Source organism: Lissotriton vulgaris, chromosome 1_1, assembly GCF_964263255.1.
Source record: "Lissotriton vulgaris chromosome 1_1, aLisVul1.2, whole genome shotgun sequence".
In the NCBI taxonomy this organism is placed as follows: Eukaryota; Metazoa; Chordata; class Amphibia; order Caudata; family Salamandridae; genus Lissotriton; species Lissotriton vulgaris.
In genome coordinates this window covers 1,588,544,414-1,588,572,072 of record NC_141685.1, presented here as the reverse complement: position 1 = coordinate 1,588,572,072, position 27,659 = coordinate 1,588,544,414, and the positions used below count along the sequence as shown (strand labels likewise).

Sequence of the window (27,659 nt, the reverse complement as noted above, 5' to 3'; positions counted from 1 at the left end):
GCAGTATTCTTGGGGGCACCCCTTCCGCTTGATCTTCCGGTGGAACGGGACACTGCACCAGCTCCGGTCCCTCCAGGATGTCTGCGCCGTACTGGGAATCACAGCCTCGGATGCAGACACCCCGGCGCCGCGCCGCAGGCGAAGCACTCGAGATGGTTGGCAGCGGATCGGGGAGAGGCGCTCCCCTCCACCGGAGCGACCTGACTCGCCCACGATTCGGGCGGACATGTCGAGCGCTATCCAGGAGGCCTCCAGAGCAACAGCGAACAGTGATGTGGCCTTGACGGCCTGAACGTACTCCGGGGGGAGTCTACATTAGCTTTTCATCATTGCAGGTGCGAGGGTTCTGGGGGTAGGGGGGGACAGGGGTGCTGGTGGTGGTGGCTGGACGTCCACTTAATCGACTTTCCGCGGCCTTGTCCGATAAGGACCGGACTGGGACAATTACTTTTTTGAATGGCTTGAGAAGCGGGGGGTGGGAAGGGGAGTTGCAGGGGAATGTTTCGAGTTGGGGGGTTTGTTGGGGGGATGGGAGTTGGGGGCAGTGTGGAGCTGGGGGTGTGAAGTTTCGGGGGACAGGGGGGACCCACTCAGTTGGGGGGTTTTGGGGTTCGGGGACTGTACTGTGCCGTAGGGATGTTTGCTCTCGCTGTGTGCTGAGGTTTCTTGTTGTGGCCTCTGTGTTTCGCCCGCTGGGCCTTGCCCGCCTTCATGTGCGTTTCTGGGGTTCCCCTCCTTGATGGCTCTTAAAGTTGTTACTCTGAATGTGAAGGGGCTGAATAACCCGGTTAAAAGGCGGGCCGTCCTGTCTCTGTTGGAGAACTCTCAGGCCGACATCTGCCTACTGCAGGAGACCCATCTGCTGGCCAAGGATTGTCCCAGAATGCGCACCCCCAAGTTCCCCACGCAGCTCTTTTCCTCCAGTGCTTCTAAAACGGCAGGTGTACCGCTCTTGTTCTCTAGGGGGTTCAGAGGGGAGGTTTTGCAGAAGGTAGCGGAACAGAAAGGCAGACTTTTGGCATATAGGATCAAGGTGGGGGGCTTGGTGATAACTGTAGGCTCTATATACGGCCCAAATGACCATCAAGACCAATTTTTGCTTAGGGCATTGGAAGACGTGGCGTCCACCTCCGATAGGCACATTGCACTAGGGGGGGATTTGAATTTGGTCTTTGATGCGAATCTGGACAGGTCAGTGCAACGGCGCCACCAGTTGGGAGAGCTTTCGGGCTCGGTTCGTACCCGGCTGGAGGAGCTCGATATGCACGACATGTGGCGCCGCCTCCACCCCGCGACCCGCGCGTATTCCTATTTCTCTCATGCACACAAGTCCTACGCAAGACTGGATCATCTTCTAGTGACGGGCCCGATGTTCGCACTAGCCTCGAATGCCGACATAGGGGTCCTCTCTCTTTCCGACCATGCGCCGGTGGAGGGCACCTTCAGTCTACCCCCGGTGGCTCGTCCGAGAGGGGTCTGGCGTCTCCGGGACACGCTGCTGCACAGGCGCTCGACGGTGCAACAGATTCGCGCGGCCATAACGGACTTCCAGCGGGTAAACGACAACGATGACACCTCCCGCGCGACGCAATGGGCTGCCCTGAAGGCTGTGCTCCGGGGCGAATTTATCGCTATCTCCTCGGCGGAGAACAAGGATCGCCAGCTCAAGAGGGACGAGCTTACTCAGCGGGTGCGGGAGCTGGAACAGGTACATCATAGAACTGGCGCCCCCAGAGTCTGGAGGCAACTGAAGGCCGCCAGGAAACTCTTGTCTGCTCTTGACACTGACCGGGCGGAGTACCCGATGCTTCGCCTGAAGCACAAGTATTACACCGGTGGAGACAGGTGCGGCCGGCTCTTGGCGCACAAGCTTAGGGTGCAACATCAGAAGCACCGAGTGAAAGAGCTGGTTACTCCTGCCGGAGGGTCAGTCACGGAGGACGAGCGAATTGCGGACGTTTTCCGTAACTTCTACGCTGACCTCTACACTGGCGGAGGCGGACTATCTGGAATCGGTGTCGCTCCCATCGTTAACACCGGAACAGGCCCAGTATCTGGAACGGGAGATTCGGATCGAGGAGGTGGTTACGGCGATCTCCCGGCTTAAGACGGGTAAGGCCCTAGGGACCGGATGGCTTTATCCCTCTTTTCTATAGGACCTTCTGTCAGGAACTTGCGCCTCTGCTGACGCCACTTTTCAATACATTTTCGGAGCCGGGTGCCATCCCCCCTGAATTTCTCCAGGCCACGGTCTCCGTGATCCCGAAACCGGGCAAGGACCGGACTGCTTGCGGGTCATACCGCCCTATTTCGCTACTGAACACGGACCTGAAGGTTTTCACTAGCATACTGGCAGCACGTCTGGCACTTCATCTCCCGGGCATAGTCGACTCGGATCAGGCCGGCTTCGTGCCAGGCAGGCAGACAGTGGACAACACGAAGAGGGTGACTCATATTCTTGAGAAGGCCTCCAGGATTCCCGGGGAACGCATGCTCCTCTCCATAGACGCTGAAAAGGCGTTCGACAGGGTGCACTGTAAGCATGGGCGAATTTTGCGAATCTCGCGTTCGCGGATTTTGCGGATTTGCGAACTCGCAATCCGCAAAATACGCGAATTCTCGCGAATTTTTTTTTTTATGTTTGCACGGGTTTCTGCAAGTTCGCGAGGGTTTTGTACAATTTCGCAAATTGCGAAATTGTACAAAACGCGTGCGAACTTGCAGCAACCCGTGCGAACACAATTACATGAAGAGAAAGAAGCTCCTGTCACAGGAACAGCACGGGGATTGCGCTCATGAAAGTCAAGGATGCAAAGGCCTCTACCCAGCATCACAGCTGATTTTCCACAGTAGATTTGGGAAGAGGCACACCTGTCCCGCCTCAAAGACGCTCATGATTGTTTTTGGGCTAATGAATGAGTCACTGAATTTGAGCATCAACTACTTCGAGCGACCATGTGTGTGTTACTATGCAATCGCCCCGAAGGGCGCAGGGGTCCCTTGAGTGAGCTGTCCATCATAGTGGGTGAATGGCGGGAAGACGGTGCAAACCGCGAGTGTGTGCGCGGGGCCAAACGTGCGGGGTTTCCATGCGAGTTCACATGCCTCTTGTGTGCATAAAAGGTCAGAGAAAGATCAGTTCAGCAGATGAAGAGAAAAAGCTCCTGGTCACAGGAACAGCACAGATATTGCGCTCGTGAAAGTCAAGGATGCAAAAGCCTCTATCCAGCATCACAGCTGATTTTCCACGGTACATTTGGGAAAAAAAGCACACCAGCCTGGCCTGTTGTAACTATTTTACGATGGCGCCGGCAAGCTGCCAGCGCCATCCTAAAATAGTTACTAAATTAGCTTCAACAGGAAGCTCTAATAGATAAAATCGAGCACCTGCTTTATTTTATCTATTAGAGCTTCCTGTTGAAGCTAACTTAGTAACTATTTTAGGATGGCGCTGGCAGCTTGCCGGCGCCATCGTAAAATAGTTACAACACCAGGCTTCAACTTTTGCCCCCAGATCCGCCGCTCGCGGATTTGCGAATTCTCGGTAAATTCGCGGGAGTTCGCGGATCGCGAATTTACCGAAAATTCGCAAAATCCGTGAGCGTAACGGATTTTCCGCCCATACTTAGTGCACTGGCCCTATCTAGAGAAGGTCCTGGGCAAGTTTGGGGTCGGCGAGAAGTTCCGGCACCTGATTTTCAACTGCTACCAGTTTCCGTCCGCGGTGGTCCGGGTGAATGGGGGCAGCTCCCGACCCTTTCCAATAGAACGTGGTACACGACAGGGATGCCCGCTGTCCCCTCTCCTCTTCGCTCTTTATATGGAGCCGTTTGCTCAAAGGGTCCGACAGAACCCCGATATCACGGGGGTCAGGATGGGAGAGTTTCGCCATGCGCTCAGCCTCTACGCGGATTACGTCATTTTGACGCTCGATGACCCAGGGAGGTCCCTGCCTGCATGTATCACGGAATTGGACTTCTTTGCCGCGGTGGCGGGCTTCAAAGTGAACCTCGGGAAGTCTGCTGCCCTCGATATCTCGCTGAATAGCGCCACCAGAGCTGACCTGCAGAGGCTTTTTCCTTTGAGCTGGTCGGGGGACCGGATTCCGTATCTGGGGATCCTCTTGGCACCCTCACTCCACGCGATGGTCACGGCCAATTACACGGCTTTGAGTACGAAAATCAGAGAGGAATTGGCCCGGTGGGATAAGGGCACGTTATCGCTGCTGGGCAGGGTGGCCGCAGTGAAGATGACCCTTCTACCTCAGGTGCTGTACCTGTTTAGGGCGCTCCCGCTGCAGCCCCCCAAAGGATGGCTCGCAGAGACTCAATCAGCCATCGCACGTTTTGTGTGGCAGGGCCGTAAGCCTCGGATCAAACGGACCATAGCTACGCTGGCGCCTGAGTCTGGAGGACTAGGGATTCCAGACTTGCAGAAATATTTCCAGGCCGCCCAATTGCGCTATTTGGTGGAGTGGAGCCGGTGGGAGTCGGATAAACACTGGCTGTTTCAGGACCAGGCGGTAGCAGGCAGAACGCTACAGGAGGTGCCTTTCCTGAGACGGGCCCATCGGCCCCCTAACCTTTACGCCTCCTTTGTGACGCGGGTCCCGCTTCGGGTGTGGGACTCGGTGGCTACTAGGCATGAACTCACTACCTTTCCCTCACCCTTCACGCCGCTGATTGGCAATCCGGACTTTGGCCCGGGTATGGAGCCTGGCGCCTACGATCATTGGCGAACGGCCCGTTGCTGCACCCTGTTTCATCTATATGGCCCGGAGGGTGTCGTCCTCTTCCAGGACTTACGTCGGGATTATGGCCTCCCCGAGACGGAGCGTATGCGGTACATGCAGGCGCGCCACTGGGCGCTACAGCCTCAAGTGCGGGCGACGGCAGACCGGGAGATCACGGGGTACGAGCGCTGGCTAGTCACTCGCACGTCGGACGCTAAGCTTATCTCCGATTTGTATAAGATGCTGCAGCCCCCCCCTTTCATATCCACAACCCGGGTAGGGAGCACTGGGAGCGGGAGCCTGGTCGAGTGCTGAGTCATACTGAATGGGACCACATCTCCTACCGGGCGCGCCACTCTGCCTATCACACAGGGCTCACGGAGACCTTTACCCAAATTTCCACCTATTGGTACCGCACTCCTGAGAAACTACATGAGATGGATAGATCAATACCGGGGACGTGCTGGCGTCACTGTGGTCAGAATGGCACGCTTACTCATATCTTGTGGTACTGCCCCCTTCTGGCTTCTTACTGGGAGGAGGTCCTCAATGAGGTTGACAAATGTTTTGGGATAGAGCTGCCCCGATTCCCTGCCTACGTCTTATTGGGATTGCCGAATGGATTGATGTACCCTCTCAGATCTAAAAGGGGTAGACAGATAGCGATAGCTTTGGGGTCAGCTGTACAAAACATACTCATACACTGGCGATCCACCACGCTCCCCACTGTTGTCGGTTGGCTGCACAGATTGTGGCATGTCCTTGGCATGGAGAAGCTGTCCTTAGTGGTGGCAGGGGACGTAGATGCTTTTGAGGAGCTGTGGGCGCCTTTCCATAATCTGTTGTGCTCTGAATTCAAAGAAATCACCTGCCCTAGGTATCTCAGACTGTTGCGGCTGACACCGCCGCCGGCCCGCCTGTTTGATTGGTCTAGGACGGCATCTGGTAGCGGGGGCACACGATAGGTTGCTAAGATGGGAGAGCGAGTGGTTGACGGCACAGTACAGGGGGTGGGGACGGGGTGTGGGAGTTGGGGGGTAGTTGGCTGGGTGGGACATGGGGCAGGATTGTTTTCCCCACCCTTTTTTCTTTTTCCCTTTTTCCCTTTCCTCCCCTCCCCCCCTTTTTTTGTCTTCACCCACAGGAGCGCGAGCTGTGTTTCCAAGCATGATGGTGCCCACTGTGACGAAAGACTTGCTCTGCTGTATCTAATGTACCGTACGCACTGATTATGAGGACACCTGTGGTTTTCTTTTTCATGTACTTTGTTGTTTCCTTCCTTACCCTGCTTCAATAAAATACTTTAAACCTAAAGGTCTGGCAGTTCAAACAATATTTTGATTAGCCTGAGGCCTCTTTCCTCTCCCTCCTGGTTTTCACAGTACCAAGAAACCCCAGCGTGTATGTGCACTCCATAAGTTTTCCTGATATAACATAACATTACATAGAGGCAAATACAAATATAAGTGCAATTGTAGTATTTGAAAGCAGTCATTTTTTCAAGTTACTTACAAGGTTTAGTTATTTTGAGCAGATTGGCTTCCAGGGCAGCTAGCTGTTCATTGACCTTTTCAACAATGACTGATGTAGGTTTTTTCGCATTCTTCTTCACGAGATCAGGCTAAATTAAAATTGAAAGAGAACATAAGTAGAGATCCATTGGCCAAGGCTAGTAAGAGTGCATGGATGGAGCCATATTTCAAAATGTTATTTTCCCTATAAGGACTTTATGATTCATAAAGTCCTCATAGGGAAAATAAGTCCAGCTCATAAATTATGAATCATGCTGATTTTGCAATATCTGACCTAGACTTCTAGGAGGTCTTGTAATCAAAGGTTGATAGGACTACTGAGTGATATGCTTATGTGAGATTTAGTTGACTTGAGACTTTGTTGTCTAATTCTGTATATATCATATGGTACAATGGCTTGTTTTATTGAAAATATTTAAACACAAAACAATAGTATTTAATTCATTAAAAGAATAAATGGTCCCTGACACATTTTCATATTACAAAAGGGAAAGCACAAAGGCTTTAATACATATAACCTATTGATACTGTTCAGTAAGTGCTGACTATATTTCAGAATGTTTTACTTTTTTGTAAGGGAAACCGTTTTCTTATGAACCCTTGACTTTAATGTATTCGCTTATCTCTGACATTTGCAGCACATTGTTTCCATCCTCCTTTAAGATCCTCGATGATCAAGTTATCATTAGTGGTACAATATTCTTTCAGGTTATTTAAGCGGAAGAATACATTAAAAATTGCAGTTATTGATAGACTGAAGGTCACTAAAAGAAGATCATTTCCTTAGAGCTCTGAAAGAAAACGGACTTCAATGTGTCTTGTTGCTCATCTGTGGACCATACTTTGAGGATTTTAAATGTGATAAAAACGAATTGGACTCGAGTAAGGATCTCTAAAAAGTAGGGCATTACTTTTGAAAAAAGCATGATGTGATCAAAAAAGTGATAAAACATTGAGATTGCTAACATAAATATTATTAGAACATTGGAATGTTGGGAGCTCCATTGAAACCAATGGAGTGCTCCGGGCTTATAATTGCTGGTATAAGCCTGGAGCTCCAACATTTCAATGTTTCTTTGTTCACAGCTCTGGCTGTTAACAAAGGCTTAGGCGAGCCTAAGGGGAATTCCAATCCCCTCACGCGCCCATAAGGCTTTGTTCTTTTTTGTTAGAACCTTCTGCCCTCAGTGGCAGAATGTTCTAATAGCCTTATAGCCCTTTGTAGCTGGGCTATACCGGCTATTAAAGTCCCTCTCCCTTGTTAAAGGCCCTCGCACGCTTGAGAGGGCCTTTAATAGCCGGTATAGCCCTCTACGGCGGGCTATAAGGCTATAAAATGTTCCAACAGACCCAAATGAACGTCGTCTTCATGGATCATCACAAAAGAAAATCCCTTGCTTCCATACACCAATGTGCAAGGCTCTATACATAACTAGTCATACAAATTTGCAAATAATAAAAATATCAATTTCATAGTTTTAAAAAGTTTTGAATTAAAATCGAAATAAACCAAATAGATTTCTGAGGTATCTATGAAGCTGTTGGAAACCCAGCTGTAGTAACAGTGAACGTCCATTGATAAATGCAGGTATCAGTGAAATGTTCAAACAACTGGAGATGGCACCAGAAACGTTTTAAGGCATGGGCAAGGTGGGCCCTGGCCCAGAGCCCCAGACTTTCAGGGGGCCCCCTAACAGAGACAGCTCTTTTTTGCAGAGTCTGGCCATGGTGACCTTGAATAATTCGAAAAACAGATTGTTTTACATTTTGTTGTTCTTAAATGTATTTTTAATGTGGGTGATGTGTGAGAGTCAATTACAGAGCATTTGAAGAGAATTATTGTGTTTATGTTTCTTGCAACATCCATAAAAAAGTTCTTTTAGAGCAAAACAGGACCTCACATATGAGAAATGGGAGGGGGGTGGTCACAGAGATTTTTGCTGTAATATTAGTGAGGTGCTGCTTTGTTAACAATATTGAAAACACACGTCACTATCCTTGAATATTAGTTACAAACACATTTAGAATGTGGACGCTTGTGCTTGTGCACGGTCAGTGATCTGGCTTAAGGGGGTGAAAAAGAGCTGAAACTAGATAATAAAATCAAACTTGTTCAGAATAGGGGTACCCAAAGTACGTTTAGCCCAGGGTCCCCAAAATCATTGATATGTCCTGACCCTGCTGACAACATAGGTGCACAGGATACTGTGCACCTATGTTCAGTCTGTAGGAAAAAGGATTACTGCAGGCCCGATTCACAAAGTTTGTTTTACGTGACTAAATGTGATTTGGTCTCAGAGGCCTAGGCTTGAGCCACATTTACTCACAAACTTAACGAACAGGACCGTGTGAGTGCAAGCCTCAGAAATACTTTTTTAACAATTCACTAGTATGATTAGTATGTTAACAGCTGAACAGACATTCATAACTCCACAGTGAATGAATAATGTATTTTGCTACAACTTTTTGCACATCCATATGCCATTTTACAATATATTTGTACTCTGTGTCTTCTTCACTAACAAGAAAATTAAAACAGAAATATTTTATAAAAAAAACTCTTGCACTGAGGTCATGCATGGTGAGTCCGACTCTTCGATCACATTTATTATAAAGAAAGGCAATTCTTACAGTACCTGTGCGGCCTCTGTTTTTTCTTCAAATGAACCTTCTAAATCTTCATTACTTGTTACTTTATTAAGCTGAACGCTCAAGTTTGCAGCACTGTCTGATGAGTCGAGCAGTCTTTTGCCGCATTGAATGACTGCCTTTGTCAGTTCATATTCATCCCATGAACGTAGAATCTGATGAAAGAAATGTACTTTAAGGTAGTGCTCCTATTCTAAAATATGACATATCAAAGAAAAAGAGAAGTATAATTGGCTTCTTTAATACAAATTAAAATTGACAAAATGATGATCTTGACCAATTTTGAATGAGATAAAACTGTGGGTGTGATGCACTCTCTCAGAATGCTGTTAGACGTGGGTGTACACAATTAGCAGATGGTTCAGTGTAGCAGTCCCCAAAGGTATAATGGAAATATCCACAGAGGAGGAGAGAAGCAGCTGAGGCAATGAAATGCAAAAGACTAAGGATTACCCCTCTATGACCGACTAACTGGAGTTCCAATAGCTGTGTAAAGAGACTAGGTTCAGGATGCTCTAGGGCCATATTGGAAACGATGTGCTTCTGAGCACGTTGCTGTAGCAGTGTCTCACGTTGCTTCCTCAAAGAAAGAAGTAAAAGAGTAGCAGTGGAGAACGTTGCGTCTGGACCGTAGCACGATGAAAGAAGCTCGACTCTAGAAACTGCAGTCTGTCTATGGGTCTGCCAAGAAAATAGCAGTCACTAATTCCGGAAACCAGCACTCTGTGTACACTGTTGGAAAAGATATCTCAAAAGACAAGGCACAAGATCAAAATAAAGCGGGGACAGACTCTGCCTAACTGAGAAAGCAGCAGCAACCTCTTCTAGCAGAAAGTGTCTATTGCTGGCAGTAAACCTCTAAACATAATGACTAGCAGGCAGACAAGTAATAGTAATACAGAAAGAGAAACCTCACCAGTAAATCCTAAAATACAAACAGGAAAGTCAGAAGGTCAAGAACGTATGGAAATAACAAACAAATGAGGGCTATAGCAGTGGAGACGGAGGTATGGAGTAGAACTATGTGTAACTGAAGTACAAAAGATAAAAAAAGAAGACTGAAGAATAACAGGACAACAGCAAAAGGTGATTGGAACACTGCAGACACTGAAGCTCAATCAAACTGGAGTGCTAAAGGCACAGTGAAGTAGAGATATTACTGAGGGCAATACTAGCAGGATTAATAAAGGCATTGAGGCGTGATGTTCTGACAGACTTCAGCTTTAGTAAGAGCATGCAGCTGAACTCTAACAAATACTATAGGTGCTGTAACTGGTGTCACATTGGAATAACAGCGTCTTGTAACTAAAGTATAAACCAGGGAACTGGAGTACAAAAGGATAGGGAACTGGATACAAAGACAGGGTAACAGGAAAGGTGAAGACCAGAAAGGAAAATGTAATAAACGTAGCAGTAGGCACTACCTGTAGGTTTATGAAAAGGCAGGAAGCAATGTCATGATCACATGGGATACGAATCAGCAGGTCAAGAGAACTAGCATATGCAGAATGAGCAAAGAAGACAGAAAACAGGAGTACTTGAAAAAGTGTGTAGGAACAGACACTGTAACGGCAGCATGGCATCAGAACCATATTGTTCATATTATTTACATTGATAGAGTGTGACTGCTACCCAGAAGGGTGTTTAGGCACTGAAGCTGAAACAAATGGACGTGGACAAGGAGATAGCAAGATCAGGAACCGATTCAAAGAGCAGGGATTTTAAAGATTTTCTAAAGTAGAGATGGCCAATTGCTTGTTCCCCTGTGCGATAGTGGCAGGAAATTCCAATGTTTAGCTGTCCAACAGATGAAAAGCGCGTCCTCCAGCACTTTATTTTTAACCAAGGTGTTCAAGGTGTAGACCTGGAAATTTTCTTAAGCATCATTTGGGCCTATTTTAGCTACAGCCCGGTGAGTAACACGTAGTGTTTTGAACAAGATTCTCTCCTCAATAGAAAGCCAAAATGTTGCCTAAAAAACGAACATCATGCACACTGCAATATTCAGAAAGAATTGGTTGTCAATTTGCTTTTCATTAGGGACAAGCTATTATGATAATCCAGTCTGAAGATGATCATTGCTTGAAATACTTGTTTCCGACTATCAAATAGAAGAACACCTTGTAATAATTTTTTAACTAAAGAAAGCAAGGAGTCGTCTGCGTATTCGAAGTGATGATAATCTACAATGTTACTTGGAATAAGTGGAGCTCGTAGGGCAGCCATTAAACCAAGCACCTTCTGGTTGTTTAGATACAAGAATCTCGATTTTACTGTCCTCTTTAACATATGTATGTGTAATGTTCATGTTCCCTTCTTAAGGCAACTTGGTGCTGAATAACAGACATTGTTGCTCACCTCAATGGCCCTCATTTTATCAACCTCCGAATCATCACACTCAGTCCTAGACGCGACACGAGCGAGACCTTGTTTGTTGACTGATTGCAACTCACATCGGAAGATTCACTAACCTGGATGACTGTTTCTCAGCAGAATGTTAAGGAGCCATTGAATGCCCACCAGGATCTTTCAATGACTGTTTCATCCTACCACAAGTGCTCTCTACACAACCCTGTCCTGATGAAGACCTCACAGTGAGAAACAAGCTACACTCTTTTCAACATGCGTCAAACCGTAGACTATCTACTACATACCCTCAAACCCATAGGAATAGAATAAGCCAATTAATATGTACCTATGTGTTATGAATATAGGGGAACTATAGACCGATATTAGGCTGTAAAGGTTCCATTGTATATAACTGCGATTGTGCCTATGTCACTATACCTTTACCCTGTCCCTCACTCACCAATTCACCCCCATTACCAAAATACCTTTCTTTTCTCTATCACACTGTGAGCACTGTAAATATTACATGCACTTGGAATGTATCTAAGCTGATACATGAATTAATATTAATGCTTTGAATCATAAGAGCAACTAATGAATGTATCACCTATGGAAATTAAAATTCCTTTTTTCTGTTGAATAGAATCAGAATTGTATGTGGTGAATTATCTGTCTTTACTTGTTCAAACTTGAAGGAACTTCCACGACCATTTCTTGAACGTACTGTCAGAATTATCACAGGCTGACTGGACCCACTGGGATTCAAACCTGTGACCATGAGGCCAAACACAGGTTCCTGGATTGGGGTTTAGTCAATGGAACAACCACATCTGGCTGAAGAAGGTATGCGTCTCATGGACCTGGACTGTATCATAACCGGCAGTCTTCTGGTACCAAGATTAACAAATCCAACTTATCTGAATGGTCAACCCAGGTTTTTTGCCTTTTTTCTGTACCCTATTATTAGGTCGAACCTAGGCAGTGCGCATGCGCTGTCTTGTTGACATGTTGTATTCAGTTCATGGGCTTAGAGACTGTCTCCTGCTTTGGATTGGCTTTTGTCAGTGTCATTCAAATATTGTAGGCTCCAAGTGGCTAAAGGCTGTTGTATGTCCCACCTTTTTCTCCAAAGTTAACTCACCAGGAGTTTTGCCACATGATTTGTCTGCTTCCACTTTTGTTCTTGAATTTGGTATCTGTGGCACTTTTTTTCTATTTACAACGAGCATTTCAGGGCTGCACCGGTTTCACGTGTGCCGTGCTTTCTCTTTTTGAAAACGTTCATATTATGCACAATGGCTGATTTCTTTTCTTGACACATTCAAAATATTTCTTTATTTAAATTGTGTGCATTCAGTGGCTGCTTTCTGTTATAGTATGTGCAATGGGCCTCTAACATCTACATTGTATAAACAAGCAAATCGTAAAAGTCAGCATGGTTTATTCAATAGTTATGTTTGCAAATTAACTTGATATACATCGAGGACAGGATGTTCTTCGTTTTCTTGTTGGAAATAAATCGTCATTGAAAGGAATAATAGAAAACTCTATTATTAAATTGTTCAAAGAATTTTGGATGTAATTTTCATTTAACGTTGAAACACTGTTATTGATTGTAAATCACTACTAGTAGTGCGTGTCTGAGTCCGGCAGGCAGTGTAGCTAGCTGGCCACCACTTTCAGTTGATATAGATTGTGATTAGGTACACATTTTTGAACACAGCACACATCAAACAATTTTAGATTAAACTTGTAATAAATCTTTCCTCAGAAAAAAGGTGTGCGTAGACCACCCATAATCACATTGCTTTCTTTCCAGGCCACGTTCATAAGGTTTGTTTCTTTACAATGCTGTTCTGCCGTGGAGCAGCAGTTGCGCATAATATAAAAAAGGTCCGAAACATAGATTCCAGTCGCTCCCACTTCCCCTTGCGCCTGATGCTAACGTCTAAGTCCCTCACCCCACCAACATTTTCAGGCAGTGATATCACTTCCTGTTTGGAGATCGTCCTTTCTGCTTGTGAAACTTTTCTTTCTATAGTACAGTAGGGAGAACAACCCAACCCCATGCGTGTCGCTATGTGAGGCAAAATATATGGCTGCACGACACTTCCTGTTTCCCTTCAGCTTCGTCCTGGTTCAGGATGATGGCTGCTTCGGTCTGCTATCTGCCTGTGGCCGAGGTTGGATCCCTCGCTAACCCCCTCCAGCGCCACTGTCAGCACCGTCCTCTACAGCAGGGACACTGCAGCCGCCATGCAGGGCATCAAGGGTGTGGTGGACAGGGAAGGGTGAGTGACGGTTGACTCTGTACCCTGCATGTATGGACGCGCCCCTACTAAATACTAGGAGTCCCCTTTGATTTCAGACCCCCAAGGTCACACCTTTCTTGAGCGTGCTGCACCCTCATCCTTTCTCAGCCTGTGCCCAAGACCCAACCATTATTTCATCCCCTCCAACTTTAGGCCCACATATTCACCCCTTTCTGTTATTATTAGCATACAAAAAGGGATGTATGGATGGCTTGATTTAATCTCATCCACTCATAATTACTCAGGCCACATCTCAATCCATCAACAGTACAGCATAGGTACACTGAGACAGTAATCATTGTCTCAAATAAAAAATGTTATCAATAGCTATAGTACTATAATAAAGCATATTAATAGAAACAGTGTAGACAGTGTGCATAAAATAAACGATACAAGTGAGTACGAAAAAAATAATTTAATGTATGTATGGGGTATAGTAGATTTTAAAAAGGCATATAGAACCAAATAAATATTCCTATGGTCTGAGTCCATACTTGCCCTCTTAGGACTTCTGCATCTGTACATTTTACAAGTGAATCAGTAAGTGGTCATGTATGAAAAGTCATATACCCTACTAACTACGCCAGAGTAATCGGGGTTATTTTGGGAATTTCATGAGGAGAAGGGTGGTTTTACAGCAATAGCGTTAATTAGGGGGAGGTGAACCAATAGAGGACGATGTATGAAGACCTTCCTACTAGGCTATTGGGCATCATAAGTTGGAGTCATTCCAGTATGTTGAGCTGACATTAAAAAGGATGTATAAATGGGGCAGCATTTAAGGGAGGAAGCCAGGAGCACATGGCTGTTATCAAGAGCTTCATGTTATCTTGTAGCTTTTATATGAGCTGTACATACAAAGGCACTTTATACATTACAATTAGCCACTTGGCATGCATGGGTAACTATTGTGAGCACCAATGTCACAGTATACCATGTATGGCTATGGCCATGGCTGTTGTCAACAGTCTACCTTTACAGCTTGTAATGTCAGATAAACCACCAGTGTTGGTTAGAATCACTAAGCATTTCAGTGGAGGGAAGGGAATGATAAAGGTGACAGAAGACATTCTTGAGGGGATCCTGTTCACCAGGAAAGAGAAGAAGCCCACACAGTTGACCTGCACATTAGGAGTGCCATATAGCCATTGGACCTTGTTAATGAATTTGTCTCCAAATCCCATTTTATTATAGAATGCAGAACACATATCTCCATTCTATACAAACAAACACCTTTTCCGCATTGAGGTAAGCATGAGCGAATTTTGCGGATCTCGCGTTCGCGAATTTTGCGGATTTGCGGATTCGCAATCCGCAAAATCCGCGAATTCCCTCGAATTTGCGGATTTTTTTTTTTTTGTGTTCGCCCGTGTTTCTGCCAGTTCGCGAGGGTTTTGTACACTTTCGCAAATTGCGAACTTACCTGTCGGGTCGCAAGTTTCGCGAACTTGTTGTTTCTACGTGTCCAGCCTGTTTGGGACACTCTTCTTCATCACTGCCACTCTCTGTCACCACTGCCACTCTCTGACTACTCATGCCACCCTCTGGCCCACCCATGCCACCCTCTGTTTCATCACCACACCCTCTGGTTGTCCAGTGTACATTATTTTCGGCAAAGCAAAGCACACCTTCCCTGCCTCAAGTGACCTGAATTAATTTGGGGCTGATTAATGTGTCACAGAATATTTTTTTAGCTGGCACCTGCTTCCTTAGTGCGCCCTGATTAGTGATCTTTTGCACTTGCTAAGTGCTTTCATTGTTGCAAAATTAGTTACAACACCTGCCCTGCCCCAACTGACAATAATGAATTAGGGGCTGATTAATGGATTTTAACTTCCAGCCTGGCTCCTGCTTGTCTCCCTTAGCTGTAATTCAGGACCTTTGTGGCATATGTGTAACTATTCTGAGGTTCAGAGCAGGGTCACATAATAGTTTCAACTGGCAACTGAACTCTGGAGGGGCCCCTCAGGAAGCACTACAGGAAATGGCTACTAATGATGAGCCTGAACTTTTGAACCTGGTAAGTAGTTACTTTCAGTTTTGCTAAAATCGTATTTCTGCAATTTTGCACTTATTCGCGGGGCGCGAACTCACGCGAACTCACGTGAACAGTGCGAGCAGTGCGAGCAAAATCCGCTGCTCGCGGATTTGCGGATTTTGCGGGAGATTCGCAAATCTCGCGGATTGCGGATTTCCCGAAAATCCGCAAAATCCGCGAGCGGAACGGATTTTCCGCCCATGCCTACATTGAGGGACAGAGCCAAGGCAGTCCTGTGGGAGCCTTCTGTTAGCCATAGAAGCCAAGGATCGTAAATGGTTACGGGGCCCTTGTAAGATTCACACCTGAGTGTGGTGGATCAAGCTATGTATTACTTTCTTAATATGTGTGGCAAGAATACTTACCAGAATTTTAATATTCATGTTTAAAAAGAAGATTGGATGATAGCTCCTGCACAACAAGGGATCTCTTCCCGGTTTTCGAAGAATGACTATCGTAGCTCTGCTGGAGAGGTGCAATAAGGCTTACATTTGTTCAGTCAATTGCAAGGCCCCATGAAGCCATTCCTCTGCTTCCTTTAGGCACACTTATAGAATTCTCCCAGGAAACCATGCTCCCTAGGTGCTGCATTATGTGGGAGATTCAAATTAGCTATCGCAATCTCTCCCTTCATTTGTGCTCTACATCTCCATTAGGACCGGGAAGTGACAGTTTGGCAAAAAAGGTCTTCTCATTCTCGATCGGGTCCCTAATTTGGAGCTGTATAGCTTAGTATAATAATTACCCGAGTTGTTCACAGTACTTTGTATGCCCCTCCTAAGCAAGTACCCAGATTCATCTCGCAGGAGTCTTCCAGCTTTTTCTCCAAGCTCATTATGACAAGGTTTGAGCTTATAGAGCATGTATCCAGCTTTGGATGTATATAGGCCGTTGAGTTCTATTTTTGCTTGTATAGGTTGAGCCTGTTAGTGTCTGTGGTTTTCTCATGTATGTCAGTGTGTATGTTTTAATATTGCATTCTAAAGTATTCTGCTGTTGTATCCTTTGTTTATAGACTAGTGCTGCATCACTCATCATGTATGTGGCTTTAGCCCATGCCCATAGATCTTGTGCTGAGTGGATGAAACACCTGTTTTCTTTTAAGTATTTAAGTAGGTGTGCATGTGGGTTTTAACTGAACTTTCTCATGGTGCATTTTATAGCATGCATTATTGAGAAGCCAAGGTTTCTATACTGGTTTATAAGGATCCAGCCTATGGCTATGCAGACTAGGCATTGGTCTGTGAAGGATCCTTTGAAGATAGTACGGTCTAGTATAGTCCGGTTAACCAAGTGTGATATTAGGAAATAGTCAAGCCACGACTGTGTACAATGAACCACCGAAAGAATGGAATACTTTTTTTGCAATGGGTGGAGAATATGCAGAATGCTAACAGGCCTTGGTCTTCAAGAATGTTTCGTAAAGAACAAGTTACTTACCTTCGGTAACGCTTATTCTGGTAGATACAGTATCTGCCTGTGGACTCCTCACCTTGTGAATATCCCCCTTGCGCCAGCAACGTTCGGAAAATTCTTTGTAGCACGCCGGCGTGGTCGGCGTCATAGGAGCACGGCATTGCGCGCGACTCCGTCTGACGTCACCGACTCCTCATAAGGCCCACGTCGGCGTGATGACGTCAGTTCCGCCCTTTTTTCTATGCTTTAGAGGCACCCGGACGGACCAACAAATATATACAAATATACAATGTACACAGTACACGCAATCCAAAAACACACTAAAAAGTGCACAAGCATAAAATATCAGAAATATAAGTTCATAAATACATTTGCACATAAACCCAGGTATAGCAGAGTGGACAACGGGGAGGCGGGTGGGTCAGTGAGGAATCCACAGGCAGATACTGTATCTACCAGAAAAAGCGTTACCGAAGATAAGTAACTTGTTCTTCTGATAGATACATCTGCCTTGTGGATTCCTCACCTTGTGAACAGAGTCCCACAGCAGTCCCCACTCCCGGAGGAGGGTGACCACTCTGCTACACCAGGAAATCATGGAGGACAGAGCGCGCGAAGTGGCCGTCCCTCCTCACCTCAGCATCCAAGCAGTAGTGCTTCGCAAAAGTGTGGAGGGAGGCCCATGTCGCGGCCCTGCAAATGTCCTCAACAGGAACACCTCTAGACAATGCAGAAGTTGCAGACTTTGCTCTAGTTGAATGAGCTCTAATACCCTCAGGAGGGTCCTTACCCGCCAGAGAGTAGCAAATCTTGATGCAGAGGATAATCCACCTGGAAAGTGTGCGCTTGTGCACCGCTCTGCCCTTCTTGCAGCCAGCAAAACCCACGAAGAGCTGATCGTCAATACGATAGTCTTTAGTCCTATCAAGATAGAAACTAACCGCTCTCTTCGGGTCCAAGCGATGAAGCCTCTCCTCCTCCTTGGAAGGGTGTGGGGGAGGATAAAAGGTAGGAAGGGTAATGGATTGTCCTAAATGGAAGGGAGTTACCACCTTAGGCAGAAAAGCAGCCCTGGTCCTGAGAACCATTCTTTCAGCATGAATGGACAATAACGGGGGCTTGGAACTAAGAGCCTGAAGCTCACTTACCCTCCTTGCCGAGGTAATTGCAACCAAGAAGACTGTTTTAAAAGAAAGAAGCCTCATGGGACACTTGTGCAAAGGTTCAAACGGAGAACCCATCAGATAAGTTAACACAAGATTCAAGTCCCAATGAGGAACAATAAAGGGAGAAGGAGGGAACTTATTAGTAAGTCCCTTCAAAAATCTTAATACTACAGGAGACTTAAAAAGAGAGGGCTAATCCGGCAAACAGAGAAATGCCGATAAGGCCGAAAGATATCCTTTGACCGTAGCAACAGAAAACCCTTGCCGTGCCAGAGAAAGAGCAAACAACAAAATGTCAGACAAATGAGCCTTCAAAGGGTCAACATCCCTCTCCCTGCACCAAGAGACAAACTTTGACCACCTATACGAATAGATGGACTTTGTGGAGTCGCGCCTGGCAGAAAGAATAACATCCACCACAACGTGAGGGAGAGAAAAGGAATTCAAGTTGCCCTGTTCAATCTCCAGGAATGAAGGTGTAATGTCTAGAGGTGGGGGTGTAGAACCTGCCCCTCCATCTGAGAGAGGAGGTCTGCCCTGAAAGGGAGACGGAGTGGAGGGTGAGAGGAGAGGTGGAGAAGGTCCGAGTACCACACCCTTCTTGGCCAATCCGGGGCGACCAATATGACTTGGGCCCGGTCTTGGCGAATCTTCCTCAGAACCCGAGGAATTAAGGGTATGGGGGGAAACGCGTAAAGGAGCTGACCTCCCCAGCTCAACTGAAACGCGTCCCCCAATGCTCCTTGCATCGGATACTGGAGACTGCAGAATGACGGGCAGTGAGCATTCTCGCAAGTGGCAAACAGGTCCACCCGAGGAGTTCCCCACATCTGAAAGATGTCGTGAACAACCCCTGGGTGAAGCCTCCACTCGTGGTCGGCAGAGAACTGCCGACTGAGACTGTCTGCACCTACGTTCAGAACTCCGGCCAGATGATTTGCCATCAGACAAATCTGATGATCCTGAACCCAGGACCAGAGACGCAGAGCCTCTTTGCAGAGACACTGCGACCCTACTCCTCCCTGGTTGTTGATGTACCACATCGCGGTCGTGTTGTCCGTCAGGACTTGGATCGACTGATGGCGAAGGGAAGGGAGGAAGGCCTTGAGCGCCAGACGTATCGCCCGCAACTCTAGAAGGTTGATGTGAAGCAACCTTTCCTCTGGAGACCAAAGACCCTTGACCTTCAGATCCCACAGATGAGCACCCCACCCTAGAGTGGATGCATCCGTTATCACCGAGGCCACCGATGGGGGTAGCTGAAAAGGCTTTCCTTGTGACAGATTGCCTTCCACGCCCCACCAAGACAGATCCGCTGCAGTTTCTCTGGAGATCTTCACTGACTCCCCTAGATCTCCGTTGTGCTGATACCACTGCCTGCGGAGGCACCACTGGAGTGCCCTCATGTGCCAGCGTGCATGGTTGACCAACAGAATGCAATAAGCCATCAGACCGAGCAGGCGAAGGACCTTCAGGACTGGAACAACCGCTCCATTGTAGAACAAAGGAATCATTTCCTGAATGTCGCGAATCCTTTGAGGAGGGAATGCACGACATACAGTAGTGTCCAGTACCGCACCTATGAACAGGTTGCGCTGGGAGGGCACCAGGTGAGATTTGGGCACGTTTATCGAAAAACCCAATCTGTACAACAGCTGCGATGTCTCTTGCAGGTGATGAAGCACCTTCTCGGGCGACTCCGCTTTGATCAGCCAGTCGTCCAGATAGGGGAACACAGGAATCCCCGACCTCCTGAGATGCGCAGCCACCACCGCCATCACCTTGGTGAAGACTCGAGGCGCAGTAGTAAGTCCAAACGGAAGGACCGCAAACTGGTAGTGTTGCGATCCCACCGTAAAACGGAGATACTTCCTGTGCGACTTCAGGATTGGGATGTGAAAATACGCGTCCTGCAAGTCGATTGACACCATCCAGTCTTCTTCCAACAGCGCTTGAAGAACCTGCGCAAGCGTGAGCATTTTGAACTTCTCCTGTTTGAGGTAGAGATTCAAAATCCTGAGGTCCAGGATTGGACGTAACCTGCCATCCTTCTTGGGGATCAGGAAATATCGGGAGTAGCACCCCTGACCCCTCTCATGCTCCGGGACCACCTCTATCGCACCTTTTTTTAACAGAGCCAGGACTTCTTCCTACAGGCGAAGCAGGTGGTCCTCCGAACAATAACCCTGGCAAGGAGGGTAATTGGGAGGGAACTCCTGGAAAGGAAGTGCATACCCATTTTCTACGAGATTGAGAACCCAAAGATCTGACGTAACCGATTCCCAATCCCGTAGAAAATGAGTAAGCTGACCCCCCACCGGAGCCACATGATCCAGAATGGCGGATCTAGGGCTGCTTTGCTGTTGAGGAAGGGGGTTGATTATTAGAGGAAGAGGAGGAGGAGGAGGCCTGGCGTCCACGAGCATGGCCCCTTTGTTTTCCTCTGTATGTCTTATACAGAGGGTTCTGTCGCTGTTGCTGCTGCTGCTGGCCTTGGTTATAGGAACGAAAAGTGGATCTGCCAAATCCCCTAAACTTCCTAGTAGCAGAACCCCTTGCCTGAAGGCCCAAAGACCTCGCCGTCGCCCGGCTGTCCTTGAATCTCTCCAGGGCCACGTCCGCTTTCTTACCAAAGAGGCCTGTCCCATCAAATGGCAAGTCCAACAAGATAGACTGTACATCAGTTGAAAAATCAGAAGATTTAAGATATGCGGCCCTTCTGGTAGCAACAGTAGAGCCCATAATCCTGGCAACAGAGTCTGCCGTGTCCATGCCACTCTGTGTTACCATACGGGCTGCAGCCTGAGTATCGGAGACCACTTCATTAAAGTTCTTCCTATCATCCTCTGGAAGCTTAGATGAGAGTTGTTTCACAGAGTCCATCAATGCATGAACATATCTCCCCAACAGGCAAGTAGCATTAGTAGATTTTAAAGCCATGCTACCCGAGGAGAAAATCTTTTTCGCAGACTGGTCCAATTTTTTCGAGTCCTTGTCTGCCGGCACCTGAGGGAATGAACCTGCAGACCTGTTGGAACAAGCGGCCTGCACCACCAGACTCTCCGGAGAAGGATGTGAGGAAAGAAATTCAGGGTCACCAGGAGCCACCCTGTAACGCCTTGCCACAGACCTGGAAACCACAGGAGCAGTCAAAGGTCTCTTCCAAACCTCCTTTATAGGCTCAGTCAATGCATCAGTGAAAGGAAGAGTAGGCTCTATTATAGAAGAAGGCGAATGTAAAACCTCCGTGAGGATGTTGGGCTTGTACTCAACAGTGGGCAAAGTCAAGCCGAGCAAATCCGCAGCCTTCCTAATCATGACGTGATAGGGTGCAACGTCCTTGGATGGTGTATCCGAAACAGATGGTAAACCCCACTCAGGAGAAAGTTCCAGGCCACTAGCGCTTTGGAGGTCCTCAAAACAATCCCCCTGTTCTTGTAGCTCTCCTTCCTCAACCTCGGAATGCATATACTCCTTCTCCTCCAAGAGGCGCTGAGCCCTGCGCCTCGACCATTCCATGCGGACCGAAGTCGATGGATCCGGCAAAGACTCCGACGGAGCCGGAGCCGACGTCGAACGAGGAGCTTGAGGACAGGAAGCACCACGATCCGAATCACCACGAGGTCGATCCGGAGCCGGCGAAGCCGCATGCGAAGTCAATGACATCGGCAGCGCCGTACCGAGCCAAGGAGCACAAGGCGTCGGCATAAACGGCATAAAGGGGGCCGGGGCGTAAGCCTGAGGCACACCTCAATTAAAAGACAATGGACCCATGGGACCAACCGGTGCGCCAGTGGGGTACATTGCCCTCGCATAAACACCAAACATGGCATTTAGAAACTGCGAGGGATCCTGACCTGGACCAAGAAAGGGAGGGTACGAACCCAACGGCCGCTCCGAAGGAGGCTGATCCGGCAAAGGTGCATCCTGGCCCTCTTGGCTTTCAGGCTCCACATCCGGAGTCGGAGCTCGAGGAACCTCTTCTTCATCATGCACCGAAGAATGGTGCGACTCCAGATCCGGTACCTGCTCCTGAACAGGAGAACCTTCACGAGACTGTGCCGGAGAAGGAGACACGAAGTCCTTATGATGCTTACAAGACTTCTTCTTCGAATCCAAAGACTCCTTGCTAGAGTGATGTTTAGAGCAATGCTTACTCCTCTTAAGCTTCTTCCTTGAGGAGCTCGAAGCATGGCCCGAAGCCGACTTGGATCCAGACCTCGACCTCGCTCTGGACCTCGATCTCGAAGCCGACCTCGACTTCGACCGCAACATCTGCCTCGACTTCGAGCGCCTGGAAACCGACCTCGAAGACCTTCCAGCTTCTCTTTCTTTCACCTTCGCAAGAAGAAGCTTCGCCTCCCGCTCTCGCAAGGCCTTAAGGTTCATCTTGAAGCAGGAACGACAGTTCTTAACATCATGGTCCGACCCAAGGCACCACAGACAATCGGAATGCGGATTAGTGATCGACATCATTGGGGCACAGGAACCACACTGCTTGAACCCCGTCTTCCTGGACGACATCCTCGACGAAGAAGAAAATCTCAAAAGAGAAACAGTAACACCAAATAGCAACAAGATACTCAAAGTATCGCAGAAGATCCCAGAAACCGTTAGCGTCGACGATGCGGAAAAAAGGGAACCGACGTCATCACGCCGACGTGGGCCTTATGAGGAGTCGTTGACATCAGACGAAGTCGCGCGCAATGCCGTGCTCCTATGACGTCGACCACGCCGGCGTGCTACAAAGAATTTTCCGAACGTTGCTGGCGCAAGGGGGATATTCACAAGGTGAGGAATCCACAAGGCAGATGTATCTATCAGAAAGTGCCTTATTGTTATTGTGCATGTCAATTGGGCCTGTGATGTACCTAATCATATCCAAGGTCAGGTTCATTCTCCCCCTGTGATTATATGTGACTATTCAGTTCAGTGGTGATTCCATTATTGCAGAGGACGAATGTGTCGGTGGTCCCATTAGGGGCATAAATGGACACTATACTTATCATTTTGATGACAACCCTGTTTTGAAAACCTGAATCTGACTTCGGCATCCATCCAGGGTTGAAGGACTGTGCATGGAAGAGATTTATTTATGAGTATTGCCACTGTGTGTTTCTTGAAACCAAGGGCTTGATTTATATATTGGCAGAGAGGGTACTCAGTCACAATGATGAGGAAGTTCCCTCCCCACCAATATAATTGCCTGCCCCGCATTTACATGTGGGCAGACCATAGGGATAATCACGGCAGAAACTACTCTATTTCCACTGTGATTAATCCCGTCTGACGGCACTGGGGAGTCAAGGCTGAAGGAGAAATGGCTACATATCCACCCGCCCAATTTAGTTGGGCGGACATGCAGTCATTACTTACTGTTCCTTACCACCAGGTGCAGCCTGGTGGTAAGGAAGGGTAAAACTATTCTAATGCTCCCCTCACTAAGGGAAAAGTGTCTCATGGCAAGAAGAGCATTACTTTATTTCTTTTCAAAAATTCATTTTGGGATTTTCTTTTTGAAAAGAAGGAAAGAATACTGTTTGCTACACGGCTATTAACAAGTAGAGTAAGAGTAATGGAGGGTGAGGTGAGAGAGGCAGGTATGTGGGGGGAAGCCAGATAACATGTGAGCTCTCAAGTGCATGGTGGCAGGGATGAATCATTTTGTTTGATAATCAAGCGGCCTTCTACTGTACCCTGGAGATCGTTGGGAGAACCCATCATAGATAAAATTGGCAACCGATGATGTAAAGTATGGGTTACTTGGGTAATGCCCCTTGTATAAGGAAATGTGGGTTATCTGGTTTAGGTGAGGCAATGGGGTCATTCACACTCTAAGGTAGGAGGTAAGAGGGCTCAGCATGACAACAAGGTATGTATCAGCCCAGCTACTCATTCGCCTAGTTCAGTGCAGAGATGAAGAAACAAGGTATGATTGTCCAAGGCATGGTACTGTGTTTATTGGGCAGTAGCCATGAATTTATTCGATGTTCTCATTGTATTTCTAGCAGAGGAGAAAAGGAAAGACGGGCCAGGGGTGAAAAATGTTCAATCAGAAAGTCTTCCATATCAGTCTTTTCTAGTTTTTTCGGGATAACCTAGGACCTGATATTATTGTGCCATTCGCAGTCCTCTAGATCAAACAATTTCTGTTTGATGTGCCATATTTCTGGCCCTCTATTCACCCTAGCCTGTACACTCTCACAAACAGTCACTGACCTATTCCTTCTACTTTTGTGTTAAAGGACCCCATGTCCACATTGGTGGTTTTATTGTTGTGAGTGAGGTCCATTATTTTTATGTCCATGGTGAGGAGCCTCTGCTCATTCACACCCAGCTGAACTCCAGTGGTCGAGGGAGATATATATGTTTGTGGGTGTAATCCTGGGTTTTTCTCTCTGGAGTTGGGCTCTGGTCTACTCCTTCATATATGTAGCTATGGAGCCTCCACGGCCTGGCTCAGCATCATCTCCAGGGAGAATGAGAGGAAGGAGGAATACACGAATGAGGAGCTTTAGCTTGCTGTCTATTTTCTGCACATGCCTCAGGTGAAATCTCTTGCTTGTAGGCTCTTATTCACTTTTTTCATCTAAGGTGAAAACTCCCATCATCTGAAGTCAATAAATGTGCCAATAACTGGTAGTACAAGCCATGTTTTCCTTTGCACTGAGCAGAGCTTTAGAAAGCAATGGCTATCTTGCTTCATTGCATGACTCCTCCTCGGGCTAACTTGATTTGTTTAAATAGAAAACTACATACATTAAGGAACATTGGATGAACTGCTGAGTATTCTGAATGCAAGTTCTTTGCACTTCTAATGATTGTTTGCCTGAATTCATTTTCTCTTAATGTAAAGCGTAAACACTTTGCAAACGGTATTGAATTATTGTACAATTTGGGTAGAACAGATGACAAACTTACCTGTGCCTAACAACTATAGCACTTAAGAAAAGGTAGGTTGTGAGTCCCTTTATTGTGAAAGTGCATATCATATGTATAAACTCAAGACACTGGAACATTGTACCAGTAATGTTTTATAAATGTTCCCTCTAGTACAAGGGAATTATTCAAGAAGGTGAAGCTTTAATGGATACCACAGCTAAGAAAATAATTCTGAAAGTATAAATTTTTCAAAAGTAGAGCAAGTTATGTGCCTCATGTAAAGGTTTTTAAAAAGCATGTCATTGTGTGGATATCACGATCACTGAGTTTCTAATGGGGGAAAGGACTAAACATTACGTGACCAATGCTTTTGTGTTGAAGTTCATCTTTTGAAAACGCTAGGGTGCTTGCCAGGATTGCATGTTTTCATCATAATGCATTAGGTAAGGTGCTTAGGTGTCTGAAAGCAGTGGAATTAGATCTGATTGGCCCTTTTCCTGTGATGTATGCATCTCATAGTCTCTACTGTGGATTAAAAAGAAATGAAAAGCTTGAAAAGAATAAAACGGCTAAGGAACCATCTTGGAAGGAAGACAATCACTATCGGACAGATGAACAATTTACTTACCTTTGGCAACGCCTTACCTGATAGAGACTCTATTTAGCCACAGATTCCTTACCTTAGAATATTCCTAAGGTGTCAGACTGGATTCAGACATTTTTTAGCAGGCCCCTGGCACACCAGTAGGTGGTATCGTTAGGCTGCAGGAGGCATAATTCGCACCAATAGTGATGCATGCCAAGTGCGCTGACCTCAGTACTTGACTGTTTTTCAGCATCTGAAACACAAAGTCAAACTAAGGTGGAATGACCAGTGTGCCAAGGGGAGGTGCTGAAGGATCACTTTGCTGTGAAAAATACAGTTTGGAGAATGGGGAGGAAGTGAGGATCGGTAAGGACTCCTCAAGCTAGCACGGTAGTAGCAACTTTAGCTCTAGTGGAAAGAACTCTGTAGCCCTCAGGGGTTGTTTCTGGGCCATGGCGTAGAAGTTATATATACAGAGGACAATCCATCTGAAGATGATTCTCTTGTGGGCTGCCTTTCGTCAAACTCGCAAATCCAACAAATTTATTGTCCATCCAAAAGTCTTTATTATGATAAATTGGGTCCAGGTGGTGGAGTCTCTCCTCATCTTTGGTAGGATGGGGTGCTGCAAGGAAAGTAGGCACTGTGAAGTTCTGCCCAACATGAAAAGTTGTGACCGCCTATGGCAAGAAGGAGGCACATGTCTTAAGGACCTGTTTATTAGGGAAAAAGGATTTGTACAGGAGTTGAACCAAAAGCATTTGCAAATTCGCTAAGCCTCCTGGCAGATGTTACAGCCACAAGGAGCACTGTCTTGATGGTAAGCAATCTCAGGGTTAAGCTGTGCCTGGGCTCAAATAGCAAACACATTAAAAGGAGAGAACTAAATTCACATCCCATTTGGGGCATGATGAGAGGTGTAGAGGGAAACATGCTGTAAATCTTCCAGGAAATGGGCCACAACAGGTGACTTGAACAGGGAAGGTTGTTCTGGCAACTGGAGAAAGGCTGAAATGGAAAGGTACCCTTTGACTGTACCCAAAACAAGACCTTGCCTGGCAAGGGGTAAAGCAAACAAAGGAACTTCAGACAAGAGTGCAGACAGAGCATCAAGAGATTTGGTAGCACATGAGCCACACATTTGTCCCACCAGTAGGTGTAAACAGTTTTTGTGGAGGGACACCTGGCTGATAGCATGACATCACACACTTCAGGAGGGAGATCAACCACCCTCAGCTGTTACCGTTCAATCTCCACGCATGAAGATGGAGAGTTTGTAGTTCCAGGAGCAGGATCCTGCCTTATTACTGCAATAGGAGATCCTCCTGAAGGGGCAGCCTGATCGGAGGACAAATGCGCAAGCTAAGGAGTTCAGGACATCAGACTCTCCTTAACCAATCCGGGGTCACTAAGATGACTTGGCCCTGGTCATTCCTGATCTTCTTGAGAACTCTGTGCAGGAGTGGTATCTTTGACAAGGTGCTCCACTTGAGATGAAAATGAAATGTGTCGCCGAATGAGAGCTACCTTGGAAATGCCAGTTTGCCTAAGTGCCGATATTGTGCATTCTCTGTAGAAGTGAAAGATCTAACCAGTTCTTCCTAATCTCGGAAGAGACATTGTACCACCTCCGCATGGAGATGGCATTTGTGATCTGCGAGGCATTGACCGCTGAGTTTGTCTGCTCTGCCATTCAGAGAGCCCACCAGATGTTGAACCACCAGGAAAATGCCATCACTTTCCAGCCATGTCTAGAGACACAGAGCCTCGTGACACAGGGACTACAACTCCTACTCGCCTTGATTGCCTCAATACCAAATAGCGGTGGTGTTGTCCGTGAACACCAGAACCAGCCTTCCCTTGATGGAAGAAAAGCTTTCAATGGCAAGCAAACAGCTTTCAGTTACAACAGGTTAATGTCGAGCTGAGACCAAAGACTATAGTCCTCTGATCTCCACCTCTCCTAGATGGCTGCCCCAACCCAGAAGTGATGCATG

The 27,659-nt window shown here is 46.9% G+C and overlaps 1 protein-coding gene across 1 annotated transcript in view; it reads right to left on the bottom strand.

Moving 5' to 3' along the window:
- Nucleotides 1-27,659, bottom strand: part of CFAP54 (cilia and flagella associated protein 54) — a 2,285,874-nt gene that overhangs the window by 1,495,687 nt on the left and 762,528 nt on the right. The window contains exons 28-29 of the mRNA XM_086918163.1: nucleotides 8,901-9,068; nucleotides 6,245-6,353 (exon numbers count right to left, since the gene is read on the bottom strand). Coding sequence (XP_086774289.1) covers nucleotides 6,245-6,353; nucleotides 8,901-9,068 — 277 coding nt within the window. The remainder of the gene's footprint in view (nucleotides 1-6,244; nucleotides 6,354-8,900; nucleotides 9,069-27,659) is intronic.